The sequence below is a fragment of the Monomorium pharaonis genome, chromosome 9 (assembly GCF_013373865.1).
Source record: "Monomorium pharaonis isolate MP-MQ-018 chromosome 9, ASM1337386v2, whole genome shotgun sequence".
NCBI lineage: Eukaryota > Metazoa > Arthropoda > Insecta > Hymenoptera > Formicidae > Monomorium > Monomorium pharaonis.
Genome location: NC_050475.1, coordinates 21,469,752 through 21,488,357, shown reverse-complemented (window position 1 = coordinate 21,488,357; position 18,606 = coordinate 21,469,752). Strand labels below are relative to the sequence as shown.

Here is an 18,606-nt window from a genome sequence, read left to right as displayed (position 1 = left end):
TCGTGCTGATTTCCAGCATTTAAAATTGTGTGTACACGTTTAAACGCCAGAACTCTGTTTAAAAACCATATCAAAGGACATTTTTCTATAAGGTATATCGTTGAATTACATTGTATTACGTATTTTTCAAAATTAATACGTTTAAGAGGATTTATTTTCATTGTTTCAAATTTTCGAATTAGCTTTTTATCACAAGAAAATAAAATATTTAGAAAAAAAAATAATTTTACTTGTCTTAATGAAGAGTTTATTTTAATTAAATGTTTCAAGTGCTTGCATAAAGTAAAAAAATCTATTTCAACATTAGTATTTATTTGATTGCAATAAAAAATGTACGATATTTTTGCTTTAAAAAAATGAATTTTCTTGAATTAAATATATTTCAAAAGTCACTCATTTAATAGAATATATATATATTACATTGTTTCAAATAATTCAGCTAATTAACTCAAATATTACGATATGAAATAATAATTATTAAAGATAAACGACAAGTCTATTATTTATTGTTCAATATACATGAAATGTAATGTTAAAAGCGGAATGCATTTGCCGTATATTATTGGCTAATCAAATACTGTAATGTAAATGCTACTTACCAAATGAATATCGCGATATCTTTTGGAACCGTTCCATGTCAGGATTGTCACGATCTGCAAATAAGAAAAGAACGCACATTAAAATAGCGAAGAAATTCATTTTTCGCACTATTAATATTGCACGTCACAATTAAATGTCGCACAATCACGCGATCTTCCTTTAAACAAATATTAATAAATACGCGTTCAATCGAATTATAACGTAAAATTAATATTTGTTACATTTACCAATTAAATAAATCGATGCCATTCGTCCCGGAATCTATTCATTCTGCGTTCGTCGCATTCTGAAAATGATACGCAAATTAAGATGACGTGAAACGGATTCGTCTCTTTCGTGCGATAAACTTTAAGCGAGTGATGCCGCGCCGCGCGATACGCCGAATCTTTTTGCAGCATCCTTGCTAACAGCTAACCTCTACGTGCATGATGTTGCAAAAAGATTTAATACTGACATTGCTGGATACGCGTCCCTACATATCGATTGCCCACACGAATAATCGATGATGCGACGGCTGTCTTTTTCGCGTGTTGCCCACTATATGGAAAATGCATAAACGCAAAGTTAAGGCTGGGAATTTAGCTCAAATTACGATGCAGATTTGACTTACCGAGTAGATATGGCGCGACATTTCTCCGGCACCGATCCATGTCAGACTTTCCGCTGCTTGCCGCGATCTGCAAATGAGAAAGGAAAGCAATTAAGGCTGCGTTCCGAAATTTACTGCCAGTACTGAAAATCTATAGTACACGTTACATGAACCTTAGATTTTCAGTACTGACAGTGAATTTCGAAACATAGCCTAAAATGGCGAAAGGATTCTCCGCGCGATCGACTTCGCGTATCACTTCGCGACTGACATGTCGCTATGAGTCGCAATCTTTGCTCGAACAAATGTTCGCAGATACACGTTCGAGCGAATTACAATGCAAGCTTGATGCGCATTATATTTACCAATTAAGAGATTCGCGATTCTGCTTGTTCCGGTGCTGATCCACCTTGCATCCGTTACGTTCTACAGCGACACGCAAAAAGGTGGAGTGGAACGGCTTCGTCACTCTCGCGGGTCAACTTCACGCGTCAAAAGTGACGCCGCGTTGCGCGGTTAACTTCACGCATCGAAAGTAACGCCACACCGCGCGGTAGGTACGTCGAATCATTTTGCAGCATTCTTGCTGCCAGTCATCTTTTCCGTGCAGCACGATAGTGTAAAAAGATTCGATACTGGTATCGTGCTTTGGTATCGTGCGATAAACTGGATACGCGCCAGTTATTACATATCGATTGCCTACACAAATAATCGATAATGCGACGACTCTCTCTTTTCGATATTGCGAGTAACGCGTATCGCCCAATATATGGGAAATGCATAAAGAAAGTTAAAACTAGAAATTTAGCTTAAGTTACGATGCAAATTTTATACACAATAATGTTATCTACACAAATCCTGTTTTATAAAATATAATAACAATTACGTATGATACGTGATTCCATTTTTATTACAGAAAACAAAATTAAAATTTGTTTCTCGTCACATTATTAACTTTCTATGTAAAACAAAGTCTATTATTTGATTTAATAAACAACCCAGACAGATGTTAACTATGATATTAATGTGACTGATAATAACTATTGGATTATAATATTTAGCATAACTTAAAAAAATATTAATATATTATCAAAACTTAATACGTAAATACATATATTATATTAATATAGAAATATATATACATTAATATATGTAAGTATACATATATATTTAGAATATTATTGTTTCAATAAATAAAGAAGTAATCAACATTAGTAAAAGGATAAACTGATGCTGATAGCGTTAATAACGTTCTTTTCAAATGCACTCTATATATCTGGCAATTTTCTAGCGGTATTTTAAATTGAATTTAGCGGATTATTTTTTCAGGTGTTGGCAACACTGCTCGGTCTACTTTGCTACATCTCGGCATCTCGCCTCGGTTCGATTCTCTTCGGTGGTTCCCTTCTGTCTTACGAGAAGCTGTATAATTACGATGTCAGAGCAGTAAGTGCCTCTATTTCTTACTTCGAAGAACACAAAACTAACTTTTGAATTTCGTTTACGTTATTTTCCGTTAAAACTATCATACAGAGAGCGATCGCTGCCAGTCGCCACGACCGCGCTTCCGCTCGAATTAGATAGGTTAGAATCGCGAACGCTACGAACAATGACGTAGGTCGTTGTTACTTTGGAGGACGAGGGACTCTCTCTGTTTTTCCCATCTACGTTCGCAATTACGTTCTCTCGCTTCTAAAAAGAGCTTCTCATTGATTCTTTCAGTGATGATACCCTACTTGACGAAGACCTCGGGGATGAGGAGTACGATCTCGGTAATGACGAGGAGGAAGCCCTCCTAGCAGATGACTATGAACTAGAAAGGGTAAGCATACCGTTCGTCTCTTACTTCTCCGCCGGATGAAATCTTACACCCGTTTGACACATTGGACTCTCAATTGTGCTCCTTTTTTTTTCATACAATGATACCTTAATTTGGAAATTATCTTATTTCCAGATCTTTATTTATGTTGCTTTTGTTAAACTAACTTGTATAAAAGACGATGTTTCAGATAACTGTTACTGTTGTAACTATGTATAGCTCCTATAATTATTATTTATTGGCGATAAGCGAAGAAAAATAGAGTAAGGCAACGATGTTTCTGTTTTTTATAAAAATACTGTGACGTTTCCTTATAGGAAAATCCAGTGATTGGATTTCTGAAATTGGATATTGATTTTTATTGTTACAACTGTATGTATTTTTTACAACTGTTATTATTCATTGCCAATAATTGAACAATAATGTTAAAGCAATACTGTTAATATTTTTTTGTAAAAATGCTATGATGTTTCTTCTAAGAGATTCCAGTACATGAAACTAGACGTAGATTTCTATTGTTATAATTGTTATAATAATTATATACAGTTTTTACACGGAGGAGATTTTTCGTTGTTTTACTAAAACATTTACTGCAAACATTTTGCCAATCATAATGACAAGTTTGGCAATCTGTCAAACTTTATGAGTAACGATAGGAATTTTATATATTTACATAGAAGGCATTTTATAAAACACTTAATAAAAATTATCATGCAACATCATAAATTTTTACGATTTGAGACAAAACTTTTACATATAATTATTTGATGTATAATGATATATAATTATTATACAAAATTTATGATCACTACTTGATATTTATTCTATTTAAAAACAATAGAGAATCATAAACTGTTTAACATATTTGTAAATTATTGAAATTTGATTACAAAGTTTAGTAAAAGTAATCAAGTATATTTTATATTTTACTGTGTTAAAATATAAAATATGTGTAGTAAATATAAAAGAAAAATAAAAGAAAATGACATAAAATTCTTTGAAGTACAATGTCCTATTATTACCATGACTTTCAGAATAAATTTTATGAGAAAATTCTCCCTGTGTTTAACTGTCATAATTTATTGTCGATAATCAAACGAAGCATGTTGAAGTAAAGCAACATTGTTTCTGTTTTCCATTAATTAAAATGCTCCAATGTTCCATGTAAAAGATTCTAGTTCATGAAGTTATATGTTGACATTGCTCACAAAACCTACAAAATTTTTCAATCTCACTATCAATTATTATACATAGATTTATACATATCTATATATATGGGTAAACTTTTCTAAAATGTTATGCATGAGTCAAAAGAATTGGGACTGTAATGCAGATGGAATATACCAATTGTATTAAGGAATCGTTGGCTGTACCAGAAAAAAAGCTTGAATCTCTCTCATGTATTTTTCTATTGCGCGAATTTCAAAGCTTCAGACATGCGTAATATAAAAAACTGACTTGTATGTCTCTATAGTTTAATACACATAGATGTATTCGTGTGTGCAACATAATACCTGTCGTTCTGGATATTTTTTCAATTAAGAAGTCGCAAATAGACACTTAATATGAAATTTATGTTTTACATTTCGATATATATAAACGCGGGAGTAAATCAGGACTATCAATACAAATAATCTTTTCTATCTAAATGCAAACGCTTATGAGAATTGTCACTGCAACATATGAAAAAAAGTGTGTACGCATGTAATTTGTGTCAACGGATAGATTTAAAATTATACAGGTAAAAAAAATATGAATAGCAACTGATGAAGTATTCTATGATATTAAACAGCTATTGTAAGATAAATGTATTATACATTGAATTTGTTGTTATTATTATTATTATTATTATTATTATTATTATTATTATTATTATTATTATGAAAAAGAGTTACAAAGGTTGTAATACTTTAAGGAAGAAACGATATGTTTGAAATTTATATTTTAAAATATTTCTGATATACAAACGCATCATAACTTTATATATATTTCAAATATTGCATTAAAAAGTTTATTTAATAATATCAATGCTATATGTATTTATTTTACCTGCTATGCGATTGTAACTTTTGTAAACTAAGATTATCAATGAGAACAGAAAACATTTGCAATATTTATAGCTGCCTTTAAATGACAGTTGTGATACGCAATTAAATATCGTGTTAATTCCCAATGTAAATTGCCACGTTTTATAATTATATCTCGTTTTGTTCTTTAAAAGAGTTTATTACTTTGAATGGTTTAATGTAAAATAAATGTATATAAAATATGTAATTGCATTGTATATAAAAAGGTAAGATGTTATTGATTTTTCCATTTATATAGAGCATTAATATTTCACAATAAGTTTTTTTTAATAATAAATTTTTATTTTTTTTATATATAAAAGTTAATATTTGCATTTAAATAAATATATGTATAAGTAGATGACATTTATTATACAAATTTTTACAATAACACATTTTTACTTTAAGCCATTCTAGTATTTTAATCTTATGGATCTTGTTTTCTCAATTTCTAACGACATGATGGTCGTAAAAAGTTACCACATACAAACTCAATGCGAAATTGTACCGCAATTTTTATTATAATATTAAGTATTCTGACTCATCCGATGAACAGATGCTACAAAAAGTAATTCAGTTAAGTCTTTTCACGAAATGATCAAAGTTATATGTATTTTAAAATTAAAACTTATAATAAAACTTATAATTAAAAAACTTGTATTTGATTACGAAATTCGTGTTACAATAGTTTTACAAATGCCCTTAATCAATCTCATATATACTGAAATTTAGAAAGAATAAATGTTACAAATTATAAATTCTGTTGTATAATTGCATGTATTATATATATATATATATATATATGTGTGTGTATGTATATATATATGCTGAATTTAACTGAATTACATTGTACTGCATTGATATACGAGTCTTCTTTCACGGAGTATAAATTCAATTCCGTTACATAATTATATTATTCGATTATTATGATTATTATGATTCTACACTTATATATATATATATATATATTTTTTTTTACCGATATATATCATATCGCATATGCACATACATTCATACGTTTTTTGCCATTGTGTACGGACTTGCAATTATCGGCTACGCTCCTTTATAACACTTACGTTTTGTTATTATTACGTTAGAAATAAGAGCATGCTTTTCAAATGTGTTAATGTAATAGATAAAGAGAATATTTTTGAAAAGATTGAGATCGAAAGTTACGTGAACCGAAGAGATTCTATACAGATACGTTACGGAATTTGGACTCGTTGCGAATGTACATATATATTATAACAATACGTTTATATTTCACAAACGGAGAATGGAGGAATATTCCACATACGCACAACTTTAAATACTTTAATGATACATAGATTATATAACTACATTATATGGATAAATTTCGTATTTGCATTACAAATGTCTGGCAATTTGATTCCCTGAGCAGCAGAATAGCTATAAGGGAGAAGAGGAAACAGATGATGTACTGGACTTAGGAGTCACGGATGCGCTCGACGACTTAGACGCCGAAGACGAAAATATAGAGTTTAGTAGAGGCAATACTGATAAACGTAGCAATAACGATTTCTATAAGGACGGGGAAAATCTGGAGGCACAATCGACATCATCGTATTACGAACAAGACGAGAATGCTGAATACACGAATGAGCACAAACCATTATCTCAGTCCAACAGAAATTTGGAATCCAGTAGCATTAAAATTTCTAATAATGGCATGGGCGATTTACGCGAGAAATTGCAGAAAAACGTGTCGAAATGCATTTACGTTGGCAACGGGCAGGGAATGGAGGACGATGACTGCGAAGAGGCAAAGGAGAGGCGGAACAGATTTCAAAACGAGCGCACGATGATTTCTCCAAAGATGAACAATGATATTCCGGATACCTTAGAGAACGTACTCACGTCGGAGCCATCCAGAACATTGTTCAGAGGAAGAGGACGGGGTCGCGGAATAAGAGGGGGTGGCAGAGGAGGAGGAGGAAGATTTAACGTACAAAGTACTGGAAATTTCATTCCAAGGTAACGTTTTAATTGATATAAAATTGGTTTTAATTAATAGAAATAATAATTAAATGAGTAAAGTAACGCGAAAGAAAAAAAGTGTGTTGTCTGTCTATGTTACATGTATTTCTGATTTGTTTGGATGTTCTAACGCAATATATTTTTTACCTTGTAGATTTGGCACGGCACGGTCGGGTTTTGAAAATCAGCCACCTAGCCAGTGCAGACCGCCGCTGATAGAGACCAGACCGCCGTGTCTCCTTGGCGTACCAAGTATCATACAAAATCAGATAATATACCAACAATCTAATCCACAACAACCTTTTCAACAGCCCTTCGGTCCAAATGGTCCGATGCAAGGGCCGCCGGCGCAGTTCGCGGAGAACAGGCCGCCATTCAATCCCGGTGGACAGTTCCAGGGTCCCTTAGGACCGCGTCCGATCGGCTCAAGGCTGCTCGATTATGGACCCAGGGGTCCCTTGACGGGAGGACCTATACAGGGTCCGAGCTACAATTGTCCGCCCAATCAGCCGCCGTATCACCCGCCAATGCAACCGCCGTTTCAAAATTCGGCCGGCATTATACAAGAGAATCGACCAATGCAGGGTAATCAAGGACCTTTATTGCAAGGAAATCCCGGCGGGGGATCGCTCCTTGGTAATCCGAATATGTTGCCCGGGAATCCGCAGAGTATGCTACCACCGAGTGGAAATTTACCGATGCCACCGATGCAGGGATTTCCACGTCAGCAGCCTTCCCAAGGCCCACCTATGCAAAATCTACCGCCGAATATGCAAATGCCTAGTCAGCCGCCCTTCGAGAACAGACTGCCGCCATTTCAAGAGCCACAGTTTGAAGGCCGGGGTGCTTACGAAGCGAGAACTGGTTATCATCCCGATCAAGTGTCTAGTAACCAATTTAATAATACGCCGATGCCACCGGTACCACAACAGTCGGTATCTAATGTGTCTTTGCCGCCTGGGCACAAGATTTTAATCAATCCTCATTTCAGAGGCACTGTCCAACCCGCAAACGATGGTGAGTTTTTTTTTAACAAATTGTGCATATTGAATTTAATTATGTAATTGATTAATTACATAATTTTTGATCATGTGCGGTTTTTTACAATAAATGTATTTAGCTCGACTTGCATGGGATTCTAATCAACAAGTTCAACCACAAGCTTCTCACAGCGGACAATTTTCACAACCTTCCTCGTCGTATCAAAATCAGGGGTCCTACAATCAGCCTCAGCAAAGTTCGTTGCAGTATCAACAGAACTATCAGCAAAATAAAAGTGACGTAAGTAATGACATTACGCCTTAACATCATATTACAAATTAATAAATTGAAAAAGTAGACTGTGAATAATGTAAATCATAAAATTTTATTATAGGACCCATATGCATATTTTTCTGACGTGTGGCAAGAAAATAGACCTCAGAGACCTCCAAATATGAGCCCGAACAAACAATATCCTTTAGATAATAATTATTCTCGTGAAAGTAATTATAATGATAATAAATATAAATCGGACAGCCAATGGGATCCAAGGGACAATTATCAAGAGGTAATTGTTATAATTTTCAAGCGATATTTATTTTATTTTATTTACTTTTAACACTTATATATAATCATTTTATTTATTATATATCAGAATCACAGAGTATCTCACCAGAGTTATCGGGAAAGAGATACCTTGCGAGTAAGAAACGATCATGTACGAAGAAGTAGAACGCCGCCGAATGTGTATCGTGATCCTTATGATCAGAAAAGTTCTAGACCGACGAATATTGCACCTCGTGGAGTAAACAGGCCTCTACAAAAGAGGATCTCTGAATCGTCGGATAAGGGACCGCGAGAAATAAGCCCAAAACGCAGTAAGCCGCCTAATAGAAATCTTCAAGAGGTACAAAGAGTGGATACAATAGTAGACGAAACCGTTGCCGATAAGGTAAACTTCTTATTCCACAAGCGATACAATAAATCAGAATGATAGATTCCAAATATATTGCGAAACTGTAATCTCAGGAGGAAGATAACGATCCAGAAATGCAGGAGTACCGCAAGAAAATGGAGGAGCAGAAACGTCTTCGAGAAAAGTTGTTGCGGGAGAAAGAGAACAGGCGTAAAATGGCCGCAATAGAGAAACAAAATGAGGATGCGAAGTCCGATTTGAATATCACTGCAGGTAAATTACAATGTTATTTCTACAATTATTACGTTATTATGACAGCAAGAATTATAGCGTATATCTCCTTTTTTATTTGTTATTGTATTACAATGATATGATTGAAATTTTTTAGTGAATGAAAATACGCAGCAAGAAACGAAATCAACCCTGATCGGATTTGTTAATAACGATAACGCTGTTAAAACTCGCCCTGGTGTTACTAAAGGACGCAATCGTCCTGTTAATACACAGAGTACAGAGGTACAACATTAATTACATCATTATGTTATATATTCTTAATTGATTTTTTTTATTCTGAACAATATGATGAGATATATACAACTATATAATTGTATTATATTCTTTCTCTTGTGTACGTGTGTATGCATGTATGCCCGCATGAATCTTGTGTGAATGCGTGAGTACATGTATAAAAGAAAATATATGAGAAATTCTTATTCCTGTCTAAGTTAAATGTGGACAACAAAAATATGATCTAATGATACTTTTTAAATACATTTTACTTATTACGATACTTATAAAGTATTAGATAAATTATGTATAAATTTGCATGTAATTGAATAATTTCGTAGATCAAAATTATTCTCTTAAAATCACAATGTTATATATTTATCAATTATTAGTGGAAAAAATGTCAATTTTTTTAATATTTATTACTAATTATGATTATATACATTTTTTAATAAATATGTGATTCTTTATACATACAATTAAAAGTCACTGTACATTTTCCTTATATTTTAATAAAATATACTTTTGCAATAAATTTTGTTTTTTTTTTTATTTCCTTTGGTGTTTAAAATTTGTGTTTAAAAATTCAATATTGCTAAATTTTTCATTAAAGTTACTTTTTTTGTTATTTAGGAGATGCATATTAGAATTAAAATTAGTTTGATGTTATCAGTATCTTTTAAATTAAATTTAAGTTTGTTTCTGCGAATTAAATTTTTCTTTAAAATAACGTTTTTGTTGTAGGCAGCAGACAGACCAGCTAATGTACGAATTATCAGAACGATACAAACCAACGATTTATCAGACACGAGTAATGCAAAAAGTAATTCCGGACATGTAACTAATCAAGCGGTTGATAATGTACAAACAAGGCAAGTGGTGCAACAGTCGGGCGTGCGAAGAGTTGTGCTACAGAAGCCTCTGTTAAATTCCCAGAAGATTGCTACCACGATACAAAAGACTGTCTCTAATTTGCAAAAGAATCAAGGATTACAGCAGAAAATATCTAACCCGCAAATCGTACAGACTCAGAAAGTTTTACAAAATCAGGGTAATATATTACAAAAGTCGACAGTCGGCTTAAAAGCCGCGATTGTCAATCAGAGAGTAGTGGCGCATAAAACACCAGGCGGTTTGCAGAAAACTGTAATTAACGATAGCATGAATGTTCACGGTCAGAAAGTCATGAATATACAGCAAAACCCGCAACGAATTGTGCTGCAAAAATCTGCAGTTCAAGCGAAAAAATTACCTGAGATTAAAACAAACACGGTTAAATTAGAAAATTTGGCCGCGAGTACGTCCGAGGCCCAAATTAGACGTATGTGTCAAGCCATCGGAACCATTGAGGTGACTATATTTACATGAAAAAGAACATTCACCTGGCACATTTATTTTTATTAACGCCTATCACTTTTATTACGCACGTTTCATTTACGCTTTCTTCATTTTTATGATTACGGAAAGTACTTTAGGCTTAAGTTTACGTATTCTTCAAAAGGCTATGCGATTTGTTTCTGCATGCATATACTCTGTATTCTTTTTTTTTATTTCTATATAAAAAGTTTTACATATGATAACATGAAAGATATACGGTATAAGACACAAGATATCATTTTGTTTTATACAGTTTTATGACTTTAAAAGTTACCTTATAGTATGTGTTATTCCATATGCATATATATATTATATTTTATCGATTGTTCTTTAGTTCATAATTTTGCCATTGTTAAGATGTATCCAAAGATATGTATTATAAATAACTATAATTACATCCATTCCAAAGATATGTATTAGAAATAAGATCTATTTTTTAGTTTTTTTACATATATTTAATACATTTTTCTTAATTATATAAAGCATTTGTTTTATATAGAGTTATATCAAAATCATAAATTTTCTATTCTATTGAGGTGTTTTACATTGTAATACAATTATGGTTTTTTAACAGTTTTAAAAATAAAAAATTATTATATCCATAATATATAAATGTTGAATATGTAATAAAAAATGAAAATCTTTATAATACAGATGCTACTATTATACATATATTATACTTGGTCCTTAGTATATTTGATGTCAAATTCTGATTCTATGTATATACTCTATGTATATACTCCTAAAATTTATATATATATATATATATATATATTTATATATATTTATATATCTCGTCGCTTCCAAATAAAAGGGTGTTAACTCAGAAGCCGTGAAAAAGACGGTTATTCGGAAACCGGTTGGAAAAGGTGTTAACTAGGAAGCCGGTTAAAAAGGCGTTAGCTCGCGCCCTCAAATTTTTCGTCTCAATTTAAGTTTTGCAAAACTTATTTAAAAAAACAGACAGCATTGCCGAAATAATTTTGGTACTCTACTTATATGTGCGTATTTATTTTCGTTTCAATATGTTTATGTTTTAAATCAAACACCAAAATTATTTCGGCAGTGCTGCGAAACTAAAATAAAACAAAACATTTTAGCAGGTGAATTAACGCCTTTTTTCACCGGCTTCTCACTTAATGCCTTTTCCAATCGACTTCCGAGTTGACGTCCTTTTTAACCGGCTTTCGATTTAATGCCCTTTTCAATTGGCTTGCGAGTTAATGCTTTTTTTCAAACGGTTTCGGAATTAACACTCTTTTATTCGGAAGCGACGATATATTGTTTTCATTAATATTTTCGCAATATTTTTTTTCATATAGAATGTAATTCAGAAGCTTTAACAATATAATGAGGCATGTAAACATTTATCACTTCTAATAGAAAGATTTAAGACTACTGGTGTGATGAAAAACATTTATGAATTCTATAAAACAATTATTAAGATTTGTTCTATTGACTTTATACTTCTAATTTCTTATTTTCTTTATCTCGAAATCTGTGCAGCGTGGATAAAATGTCTAAAGATTAGACCTAAAAATTATGCTTGTGTTATTTATAGATTACGCTTATTTTAAATAAACAATATATGCTCGATAATTTAATAATCAGTTTTCTTTTCTATTCTTCGTGTTATAGAGTATACGCATGGGCGAGGGTAACGCGACCATTGTGTTTAAGACACAATCTGCCGCCATGGTGTTTCACAAGAAATACCAACGTAAAATGCTCGATCTATCGCTGATAACCGTTCGTCTCGTGCCGCAAACCACATCCGGAAATAAAGCGGTCACAGCGGTCGCGAAGAAATCCTAAGGGGGAAAAGAAAGAATCTTGAGATGTTCTTAGTATCTTAATGTTAATTTGATGTAAACCGCGACTTTTAGATGATACACTCTCATTTCAAGGCTCATCCTGATCTGTTTGATAGAGAAAAAATATGTATTCTATATTTTATATATATATGCACACACATACACATATATTTCCAAAGTATATAATACACTGCAAAAATTTGTAAATTTCAGAAGATTCAGTTTCCAATGAAACAATGCTGTAAATGATAAGTTTCCAAATATTCAAACTGAATGCGATCAAATTATTATTTATGAATTCATCTGTACATAATGATAAATTGTATATTTCATATAAAATAATATGTAATGATTTGCATATAAAATAAAGTTATTCGCAACAATGTATACAAATATCATCAATAACCAGTATACAAGAAGATAATAAATTACATGTAAATTATAATCTACATATTATATTATAGAAAAGACATATAAATGCATATATGTATTTATATATATGCCTTTTCTGATATAAATATTAAAAAACGGTTATTTGATACAAAAATGGAACGTCTATTTTAAATTATCTCTTCTTTTTAGCTGATGGCTTATTACTCTCATCATCCAAATGATATCGTTTCCTATTTGTTGTTCCTCTAGTAGACAAATAACTTTAACTAGATTTTTTAAATACATAAACTTTAATTTTTTTCCAAACTTTTAAAAATTTATGTAAAAAAAGAAATTATTTAAAAAATACATTTCCACATAAACAACAATATTTCTTATTCCATATAAATTTAATTTAGAAATAAAATGTTTATATATTTCATGATTAATTAATAAATTATTTAATTCATTAAATTATTTAATTATAAATAAAGCGCGCTGCGCATGCATCGTTATGTATTATTCGTTTTCATAAGAATTTAAGATTAAAAAGAACTCATTTTTTCGATAACTTTACAACTTCAATAACTGCACAAAATTAAAGTTGGATAATTTAATATATTTTTTTAACTAAATCAAGTTAAAAATGTTAAAACTAATAGCTTAAATTAATTAATTTTGTCAGATTTCTCTCCGGATAAACTGTACCCGTAAATTTTACAATTATATGCATTCATATTTTAAATCTGTTTTATGCAAATCGTGTTCTATAAATGTGCAATACCACATATACATGATATAAATTTAATTAATTAATTTGATAAAAATTTACTCACCGATTGTTGTCGCTGCTCTTGCTGCTGATGCTGCTGCTGCTACTGCTACATTCCTTTTCCGGTTTTGATTCTGAAAATGTGATAAATATTATTCCTAAACTCAAACACAAAAGCAGGCAAAGAAATGTATCACTTGAAAAAATAGTATATTTAATACCGAGTCGCTTGATTCATGGATGCCGCTTTCTGCTGACATCATTGTTATTAATGTGCGGTTCGGGAATAGCAGGATGTCAGCAGAAAGCGGCATCCATGGAGCGATTCGGTATTCTGGAAAAGGAATTAGCAGTAGCATCAGCAGCAGGAGCAGCGACAGTAATCGGTGAGTGAATTTTTATCAAATCAATCAAATGAATTTATATCATGTATATGTGGTATTGCACATTTATAGAACACGATTATGCACATTTGCATAAAACAGATTTAAAATATGAATGCATATAATTATAAAATTTACGGGTATAGCATGAAACAAAACCAAATAAACGTACGTAGACATAGCATAGAAGAGACCCAAAAAGTCATGCACATTACCTACGGGATTCATAGATATTTGACTACATAGTTCAATGTGCACATTTTGTGCACATAGAGGCGCTGATGGATGAAAACACCTAAAACGACGCGATGACCGCTCAAGTACTTGAGAGAGCAACTCTACTTATTGAGATGAGTGGTTAAGAATTTCCCCCAAGTTTGGGTTCGTTAACTGTTATTATCATCAGATATCTTTTGGTAGGCTAAAAATATTGTAAATCTTTATTTATATTTTTTTTTCCTTATATATTTCCTTAATTTTTTAACTTTTCGAAAAAAATTCTCTATGATAACAATATAAATTTGAGAGATATTCTTTCAAACTGGGGCAGTACAGCAAAAAGTGCAGCAGAAAAGAACACACACCGACGCTATAGTCCGAGTCTGAGAACGCTGCCGCCGTCTTAAGTAAGTACGCCATTTTCTCTAGTAATTCGAGATTACGGGCATATAACAGAACATGAGCCGGTCGCGCACATCGAGATTATCAGTGTGATCAACAAGAGTGTTTTCATCTCTTTTTGAGATAGCGCAAAACAATATCGAGAGTGGAACAAGGTATATACCTGTTTTGTAACGTGGTATTCGGTGTGCGAGTGGATCTCGCGACCAGGCAGATTGGTGTACTTTAGCGTAACGGATGCTTATATACCTGTACATTATTCAAGTTTTGTAAAACTTAGTTTAAGAACTTTGAGAGACGTTTCCTCGTTATAGGAACCAGTTAGCCAACGGACATGGCTTCTACTAAGGTTGATTGGGGGCAATACGCCGATGAACAAGATAAATTGGCGTCAAAGGTAAAATAGAGTTCCCGCGGATACTTTACGCTGGTGTAAATAATCCTTTCATGTGTTTCCACAATATCCATTTCATGATTCGCAGAAAGTTAATATTATCAGCCGATTTACTTGCTCTTAGATTATATTGTTTGTTTTATTACCTTCTCTACGATAACCTCCTCTTGTACAAGATCTGTTTGTTGAAACATGTTACATGTATTTTCATGCTTGAAGAAGAAAACTACATCAACAGCATTAGTTGAAATTATTTGGCATGGAACTGATACAAAAAGTTTTTATGTTGTCTTGTGTGTTGCATATAGGTAACAAGTTTGAACTTGGATAAACCAAACACAACGTCCGTTCCACCAGTAAAGGATGATTCCAAGAGTGACGATGACACAGCCGAGGACCAAATCTCACCAGCAGAGAAATCACTTTTGCAAAAAATTATAAGGAAAGGATTAGTTGAAACAACAAAAGACATAGAAGTTCAAAGAAAGGATCCAAATTCTCCATTATACAGTGTTAAAACTTTCGATGCTCTTCACCTGTAATATAATTTTATATATATATATAAAATATTATTTTTTATATGGAAATGTATTTTTTCTCTTAGTTTTTTATATAGATTTTATAAATTTTTAACTTAAAGTTAATAAGTTAAACTTTGTTTTAAAAAGAAATAAAATTAAATGTTTTTAATTTTTTAAATTAGCTTTCAACTCTTTAACAAGCTACCCAACTCTAACATGTATGTAATTACAAACATTTTTTTTTTTTGCATATAGCAAACCTGCCTTGTTAAAAGGAGTATATGCAATGGGATTCAATGCACCCTCAAGAATTCAAGAAACTGCTCTGCCCACTCTGCTTGCTGATCCGTAAGCCCAAAATTGATTTCTCGATATTCTTGGCTTTTCACAAAATACCTGGCACACTTGACAGGAAAATGGTTTTTAGTCCACAGAATATGATTGCACAATCTCAGTCTGGTACGGGTAAGACAGCTGCGTTTGTACTCGCGATGTTAAGTCGGGTAGATCCTACATTGAATTATCCACAAGTACTTTGTTTATCGCCGACTTACGAGCTGGCGATTCAAACTGGCGAGGTAGCGGCGAAGATGTCACGCTTCTGTCCTGAAATAAAGATTAAATTTGCTGTCAGAGGAGAAGAAAGTAATATATTATTTTTTCATGCTATTTGAATTTTCTGCTACAGATGTTTTGGGATTTATATTGCTTTTATTATTTCAGTAAGCCGTGGCTCGAAGATTACAGAGCACATTATAATAGGAACTCCAGGCAAGGTGTTGGATTGGGGACAGAAATTTAAGTTCTTTGATTTAAGCAAAATCTCTGTGTTTGTATTGGACGAAGCTGATGTTATGATCGCTACACAAGGCCATCAAGATCAGTGTATTCGTATTCACAAGTAATATTTCCGAGATGATTAACACTTTTGTAACTGAGTATGTATATATTCTACGCAAGAGATATCACTTGTATTTCATGTACAGATTACTGCCACGTTCATGTCAGATGATGTTTTTCTCTGCGACGTATGAGCCGGAAGTGATGAACTTTGCAGAGATTATAGTTAGTAATCCATTAATAATACGGCTATTAAGGGAAGAAGAGAGTTTAGATAACATCAAACAGTACTATATCAAGTGCAAAAATATAAACGAAAAATACACAGCTATCACCAATATCTATGGCATGATTACTATTGGACAAGCAATTATTTTCTGTCATGTAAGATTGATTCTGTTACTTATTAAGTTTTATAAGTAGTTCAATTTGTAACAAAATTCGTTACTTATTTTTCAGACAAAGAAAACTGCTAGTTGGTTGGCAGAGAAAATGACGAAGGACGGGCATGCAGTAGCGATATTGTCTGGTGACTTAACAGTAGAACAAAGAATTTCTGTGTTAGATAGATTTAGAGCAGGACTCGAAAAAGTTCTGATTACTACAAATGTTTTAGCTAGAGGTAAAATGAAAGGAAGATGGGCCAGTTTTCGTTCTCGAATTGGTAAAAAGTGGTTTTTTAAAATAGTTTTTGAGTGGTTGAAACTGATCTTCAAGATTTTTTAAATTTTTATTTGTCGGAAAAGTATTAAATTCAACAAAACTATTAAATGTTTAAGAAGCTATTATGAAAATGAATGTTCTTATATATGTTAACAGAACTAGTAAAATAAGCAACATTAAGTGAAAATTGATATATGAATAACACAAATTAACAATTAAAAAAGACCTTATTTGATCAAAGTGATAATATTTCTTACAAGTCTTATAATGTTTAGTAGTAAAACATACTATAATAAAATACAAAATATTTTTGTAAAGGGTTCTTGAGGAGAAAGTTTTTGAAAAACGTAATAAACACTTGCTGTCAAGATTTAAAATAGTTCTCGTCAGTAACATCTTCGTTTTTAGATATTTATAATTTTTTATTCTGTTTATCAAGCAGAACATGAACTATTATAGATAAGAGCATTATCATGTTAGTATGTGAATTGATATATTTGCGGAACTCTATAATAATTTATGGTATTATATGTTTAATAGTTTTATATGCATTTTAATACTTTCCTGGCAAATAAAATTTTTTGGAAGTTAGAAGTGTTCGAAGTTTTGAATAATTAGATTCAGCAGTTCAAAAACTGCAAACCAAAATACGATTTTTTGCCACTTCTGGTATCAAGATTGGGCCATTTTAAGGCTGCGTTCCGATATTCACTGCCAGTACTGAAATTCTACAGTGTATGTGTCGTAAACTATAGATTTTCAGTACTATAGATACTTCAGCAGTGAATATCGGAACGCAGCCTAAATTTACATCCTTTAACATACAACACGCGTACATTATTAATAATATACAATATTTTTGACAGGCATTGATGTAGAACAGGTGACGATAGTGGTTAATTTTGACTTGCCAATGGATCAAAAGCGGCAAGCCGACTGCGAAACATATTTACACAGAATTGGAAGAACAGGACGATTCGGAAAATCGGGGATTGCCATTAATTTAATTGATTCTGAACACGCGATGCAATTGTGCAAGGATATAGAGCAACATTTTGGCAAGAAGATCCATTATCTCGATGCAGAGGACGCGGATGAGATTGAGAAAATCGGAGCTTAGGATAATATGCTTTTTATTATGGATGTATCTAGGCTTTAATATAATATTTTTTAAAGCGGACTTCTCTTTGTATTTTGAATATGAAGTATTTTGTTCCTAACAAACTACACTATGAGATTGTTTTTTTTTTTGCTACGTCTTTTTTGTGGCTACATTTTTTTTATATTTCACTGGACCGATACAAGATAATTCAGGATTGGATATTTTTGTTACATGTGCTAGAATGCACGCAGATAAATAAAAGTTATGTTAT

The 18,606-nt window shown here is 32.2% G+C and overlaps 1 protein-coding gene and 1 long non-coding RNA gene across 2 annotated transcripts; one reads left to right on the top strand and one right to left on the bottom strand.

Moving 5' to 3' along the window:
* Window positions 1-369: 369 nt before the first annotated feature.
* LOC105836979 lies at window positions 370-2,278 on the bottom strand. Its single transcript, XR_001139112.3, has 3 exons — window positions 1,555-2,278; window positions 1,211-1,277; window positions 370-653 (listed from the first exon to the last, which is right to left on the bottom strand). It is a non-coding gene; the product is annotated as an uncharacterized LOC105836979 (long non-coding RNA).
* A 233-nt stretch (window positions 2,279-2,511) lies between these two features.
* LOC105836974 (RNA-binding protein 33) lies at window positions 2,512-18,413 on the top strand. The gene is made up of 19 exons (XM_012681391.3): window positions 2,512-2,635; window positions 2,912-3,011; window positions 6,477-7,069; window positions 7,227-8,089; window positions 8,193-8,353; window positions 8,448-8,621; window positions 8,709-9,005; window positions 9,083-9,242; window positions 9,358-9,485; window positions 10,221-10,826; window positions 12,492-12,665; window positions 15,141-15,212; window positions 15,518-15,747; window positions 15,986-16,078; window positions 16,158-16,375; window positions 16,454-16,631; window positions 16,717-16,954; window positions 17,030-17,192; window positions 18,100-18,413. The coding sequence occupies exons 1-19, from the start codon at window positions 2,625-2,627 to the stop codon at window positions 18,351-18,353; spliced, it is 4,713 nt and encodes a 1,570-aa protein (XP_012536845.1). The 5' UTR covers window positions 2,512-2,624; the 3' UTR covers window positions 18,354-18,413.
* The last annotated feature ends 193 nt before the right edge of the window (window positions 18,414-18,606 follow it).